The sequence below is a fragment of the Oreochromis aureus genome, linkage group 3, assembly GCF_013358895.1.
Source record: "Oreochromis aureus strain Israel breed Guangdong linkage group 3, ZZ_aureus, whole genome shotgun sequence".
Lineage (NCBI taxonomy): Eukaryota > Metazoa > Chordata > Actinopteri > Cichliformes > Cichlidae > Oreochromis > Oreochromis aureus.
In genome coordinates, this window is record NC_052944.1 from 65,967,944 (window position 1) to 65,973,943 (window position 6,000).

Here is a 6,000-nt window from a genome sequence, read left to right on the forward strand (position 1 = left end):
CCAGCCACGTGCTGAATGTCAGTTGTGAACTTGGAAATGGCTGCCAGCTGACGCTGCTGGCGCCCGCTCCACGGGTCAGAGACCTTGGACATCGCGAATGTCAAGGGTTTATGATCGACGTACGCGGTAAAACTCCGACCCTCGAGAAAAAAACGAAAATGCCGGGTCGCGAGGTGCAGGGCCAGCAACTCCCTGTCAAAAACGCTATATTTGCGCTCACTGTCCCTAAGCGTGCGACTGAAAAAGGCAAACGGTTGCCAGACACCGGAGACCCGCTGCTCCAACACTGCGCCCACCACCACGTCCGACGCGTCGGTGGTCAACGCGATCTCCGCCGACGGAAACGGGTGGGCCAGCAGGGCGGCATTTGCCAGCGCGGCCTTGGCCTCAGAAAATGCCTGGATGCGTTCAGGGAGCCAATCAATCGGGTCCTTAGCAGTTTTACCCTTCAAGGCAGCATAGAGAGGCTGGAGCAGGTGCGCAGCTCTGGGGAGAAAGCGGTTGTAGAAATTGACCATCCCGAAGAACTCCTGCAGCGCTTTAACGGACGCGGAAACAGCCCGGACCTTGTCCGGCAACGGAACCACACCGTCAGCGGAAATGTGGTGGCCCAAGAAATCCAGAACCGGCAAGCCGAACTGGCACTTGGAGGGGTTGACGATCAGGCCGTGTGCCGCCAAGCGCTGGAAAACCTGACGCAAATGTGACTCTCAGAACAGCTGGCCACCAATATATCGTCAAGGTACACGAAGACGAAAGGCAGCCCGCGCAACACAGAGTCCATCAGCCGCTGAAAAGTCTGGGCGGCGCCTTTCAGGCCGAACGGCATGCGCAAAAATTCAAACAGGCCGAAAGAGGTAATAACGGCAGTTTTTGGGACGTCTTCGGCGCGCACGGGAACCTGGTGATACCCCCGCACCAAGTCAATTTTAGAAAAAATCGAGGTGCCGGCGAGGTGGGCGGAAAAATCCTGTATGTGGGGAATGGGGTAACGGTCATTCTCCGTGACATTATTCAAATGGCGAAAATCCCCACACGGCCACCACCGACCATCGGACTTGGGCACCATGTGTAGTGGAGAGGCGGAGTGAAGCGGAAAAAAAGTGCAAGAGAGAGGGTGACAGAAAGGAAAAAAAAAAACCCACGGCTCCCAATAAGGAGCCGGCTCACGTCGTTCACTTCAAAGATCCGGCTCTAAGAGCCGTTTTGTTCGCGAACGACACATCACTAATTAACACAGATAAACTGACTCTGACTGTTTGTAGGGTGGAATTCTGTTTGTAATTGAAATCAAATGCAAAAACACTGATTTACACAGTCTTGAACTAACAGGAATCTGCCTGATTATCACTGTACACTACAAGACATGAAATGAAAGCTGTTGGACTCCACAGCTAGTTCCACAATGAAGAAGTGCAACTGCTCACTATGTGTGCGATTACAGTGTATTAAAGAAACAGTACATAGAAATTGAATGAATCGGAAAATACTACTTAACAGTAAATATTAAACACAAAACATATTTTAAAGGAAAATGAAATTCCCCATTATCTTATGCTTATCTATACCCATAATAAATAACAAAACAATTCTTTATCAGTGTTGGGAAGGTTACTTAAAAAATGTATTCCACTACAGATTACAGAATACATGCCCCAAAATGTATTTTGTAACGCATTCCATTACGTTACTCAATGAGAATAATGTATTCTGAATACTTTGGATTACTTAATATATTATCATGCTTTTTACAACTACATGAATGTACTATTGCTGTGTGATTTATTAATATTACTGAAGGTTACTCGCAATGCCAATACCAACTACATTTTTAAATCTTAATATAAAATGAGTAACAGTAGGGTGGACATTAGGTAAGGCTGCACTTACTTGCAGCGATCTCATATAGAAAACTATTCTGCGCGTATATAAAACAGGTCCGCGGCTCCGAATCATATTAAAGGGACCTCTGGCTAATACGTCTGGCTCGTAGCCGAAAACTAGCTTTACTTTGTTGTCTGGGTCAACTTTGCTAGCGAGAGACAGAGAGAGGCGTTGAAAGGCTGCTCCAGCAGAATTTATTGTTTCTGAGGAAAACACGAACACAGTCGAGTCCTAATAGCTTACTTACAACTGGGCTCGTCAGGCACTCTTTTTGGCTGCAGTGGTTATTATTATTTTTACATGCTTCATATATGCTATGCCTGTAACACGCTGCCTATTGCCTTAATAATAATTTTGAATAATAATTTTTAAAATTATTTCTTCACATCATTATGTGGGCCACAAGTAGAGGTGACATGGGCCGCGAGATTGAGACACAGACATTAGAGCCTCTTAATGTGTGTTTTGTTTGGGTTTCCACCAGCGTGGAATTACCAAAAATAGAGAGGGCATAGCCTAACATATGAAACAGGAAAAGACCACAGTGTAATCCATTTATTTCAACAAAGTAACTGTATTCTGAATACCAGCTTTTTAAATGGTGACTGTAACGGAATATAGTTACTCATATTTTGTATTTTAAATACGTCACGCCAGTACATGTATTCCGTTTGTCAGGATGTGCTGTGTGGCAGGCAGGAGATGAGGACTCAAAATGCAGGACTCTCAGACTCGAGGGATCTGTGGCGTGTCCAGCGGGGTGGCCTGGGGGGGCACAGGCCACCCCCCCAACCAGACTGGCCACCCCAGGTGCCACCCCGAAGCCAAAACAATGAAATCCAATGAAATATCAAATGTACGATTATGTTTTCACAGTGAAGCTCAGATATCCGAGTGTAAGTGAATGCAACATCGGCTTCTGCGCTATGAGCATCATGTTAGCAAAGGTAGGAGAGCCAAGCACGAAAGACAGCACCGCAGAAAACAGTTTTTCGGCGAAAGATTAACAGTTTAACATAGCTGGACTGGCCATCGAGCATGGCGGAGCTTCCACAGAGGCAGCAGGTGGATGAGGGAAAGGGGAGGCAGGAGGAGGAGAGATCCGAGGCAGCCGCCAGTCCGAGTGTCAGGTGAACTGAACTTCAGGTAAGAAGTTATGACCTGCAGTCTATCTGGGTCAGATATAAACCAAGTTTAGGTGGAGTTTATTTTCGTTGTGCTGACTTTTTACAGTCAGTTACAATAACTCGTACTGCGTACTAGCTAGCATGATGGAGTTTATATACTGCTGGGCGGGTGCTATGATGTTACTGATAGTGAAGTTTATTTTATTCATAAGGTTAGTTAGTAGAGTTGCCAACCGTCCCGTAAAAAACGGAATCGTCCCGCATTCAGAGAAAATATTACACGTTTTGTATTGAGCTGAGAAGAGACGCAGTTTGTGCCGTACTTCAGCTAGAATGAAAAAAAGACACTAAGCTGGAGTTATTCTGTCGTTACGCTACACAGCTGCCTCTTCTTCTCTCATTCTCTCCTGTTGCTATCAATCATGAAACTGATCAATGATCAGCTGATCGGCTTCTCTCTTTTGTTTGTTTATCTTGTTTGCACCAGAAAGAGGAAACCAGCGGATGTCGCGTTAAACAACAGCAGCACGTTTAAGCTTGATCAGCTGTTGTTAGAATTTATTTAATATTAATTTCTAGTATCAGCTGATGTTTGCTGGAGCCACAGCTGTAAAGCTGCTGGTCATGATGTCTGTTTGGTTATCTGGTGAGAGGGAAACATGCAGATGAAACCAGGAGATGTCCTTACTGAATCATCAGAGCTGAACAGGTGATGGAGAAACAGGTTTACCTTTTAGGTGACATGGATGAGTTGAAGGGAAGTTATGAACTGTTTCTGAGAGACAAATAACACCAGGATCCTTTTCTACGTAGCTGACAGCTGGTAACTGTGCAGGGGCGGATCTAGCAAAGTTATGCCAGGGGGGCAGGTAGGGCATTAACAGGGAGAGGGGGCCACAAAGAAATACTTTTCTTTCTTATTCTCATTTAAAATATCTCGCTTTTATTAAATAATTATCTGAATCTTGCGAACAAAGTTTTTATCTGATGTAAAATGTATAGAAATCCTACATATACCAACAAGACTGTACATCACTGTCACAACAGCGTTTGTTTTCATTCAAAGACTTTATAGCTTTAATACCTGGTGGGCCGGTCTGTAGTCAAAATGCCCAATTTTTTGTCCCAGTCCAGCCCTGCAGGTTAATACTGGCAGTGTCACCATGCCAGCTGACTGTATTTCATCATCAGCCAGTGTTGTTCTTTATACATCAATATTACCAAAGTTTATCATAAGGCAGCATAGAAAGTATTTACTTGCTTTCAGGTTTCATTCAAATGTTAGTCTTTTCATTTGTTTCCCCACTTTTTTCCTGTTTCAAAATCAAACACCAGTTTGTAAGAAGATTATCTTCTTTTTTTAATAGGCAGATAAAGTTTTGCATTGGCATTGGCTAATTTGGCAATTGTATGTTAAAAATGTTCGTATTTTAATATTCAAAAATGTTTTTGCCCAAAACATATGTGCACTATATGTCAGTAAAAATACTATGCAAATATTGCTGTCCTTGAATGCTGAATAAACACTGACAGAGCACTGATTGTATCTCTTGTACTTCATCAACGCAGTATCTAAAAACTTTGCACCGTAGTGGTTAAAACCTCATTCTAATAAGAGTCAAAAGCGAATTCAGTTATTAGGTTTACAGGGTTATTGAATGATGGTTAACTGTTGGTAGATTTTTTTTTTTTAACATTATCTGCCAATTACATCTGCCACCCTTCTCCAAATCTGTGCCCCTACCTGGCCCCCCCAACAAAAATTTTCTAGACACGCCACTGCGAGGGATGAACTCAAAACCACAGCTTTATTTGCTGGTCACAGGAAAACGACCATACAAACCAAACTAAACTAAACTAAACTGGGAAATGACAACCTAAACTTGCAGGAAACACAGGGAGATCCACACAGCATGAGGGACGACGCTACACTGACTCAGAGAAACACAGGGTTTAAATACACTGGGAAGTAACGAGGGGAATGAGACACAGAAGGAGGGCACAGCTGGGAGAAATCAGAACTGACGAGACAAGGAAGCAAAGCAGAACGCATTCACATAAGACACAGACCTTCAAAGTAAAACAGGAAGTATAACACAGAGACGCGAACTTAACTAGGGGAGACAGAGCATTAAGAAACACAGAGAACAACACAGAGGGCCACTACCAAATACTCAGAAAACTAAACAGAATACAAGAAAGCCAAACTAAGACACTAGACTATACAATATACTGGGGCAACAAAGAGAACTAAGATAAAAGTACAAAAACTCAGAGACACAAGAAACTCAAAACACTGGGTCACCGACCCAGGACCGTGACACCGTTACTCCCCAACACTGTTCTTAACTAATATACATCCTACAAAATGTGAGTAAATTAAGATACATTTACAGATCCAGAATCAGTCCAAATAATCACGTAAGGATTGAAGTGTATTTGTGACAATGTTGAACTGCTCCTTTATCAGTGTCTAACAGTCTGTGTATGAGAGCCATGTAATGTCCATGTGTTCATGCTGAAAGAGACTGTGCTGGTCTGACCCCCCTCCTCCTTTCAGGGTGGAGCCTGCTGGAGTCCGATGGTTGAGACCAGGTCTGAGGAAGTGTAAGTCTGTTTTTATGTGATTCATGTGATTCATGAAAACAAAGCAGCACACATTCAACCATCTTCAAACTGTCACATCACTCATTCACATCTCTGATGTCAGGAGTCATCCTCAAAGTGTCAATCAATGAACAGTTGATGGATCAATAATTGCAGCTGGATTGTGTTTGTTCTCTCCATCAGATTCCTGTCAACTCACAATCGACACAAACACAGTAAATAAAAACCTCAAAGTGTCTGACAACAACAGGAAGGTGACACATGCTGAGGAGGTTCAGTCATATCCTGATCATCCAGACAGATTTGATGTTTATGAACAGCTGCTGTGTAGAGATGGTCTGACTGGTCGCTGTTACTGGGAGGTCGAGTGGACAGGAGACGT

The 6,000-nt window shown here is 43.5% G+C and overlaps 1 protein-coding gene across 1 annotated transcript in view; it reads left to right on the top strand.

Moving 5' to 3' along the window:
- Nucleotides 1–6,000, top strand: part of LOC120437345 (NACHT, LRR and PYD domains-containing protein 3-like) — a gene marked incomplete at its 5' end in the record, with an annotated part of 28,093 nt that overhangs the window by 21,435 nt on the left and 658 nt on the right. Inside the window, 2 exons of the mRNA XM_039607890.1 lie at nt 5,572–5,618; nt 5,802–6,000. The exon at nt 5,802–6,000 is cut by the window's right edge and continues 658 nt beyond it. Of these exons, the coding sequence (XP_039463824.1) occupies nt 5,572–5,618; nt 5,802–6,000 (246 nt within the window). The remainder of the gene's footprint in view (nt 1–5,571; nt 5,619–5,801) is intronic.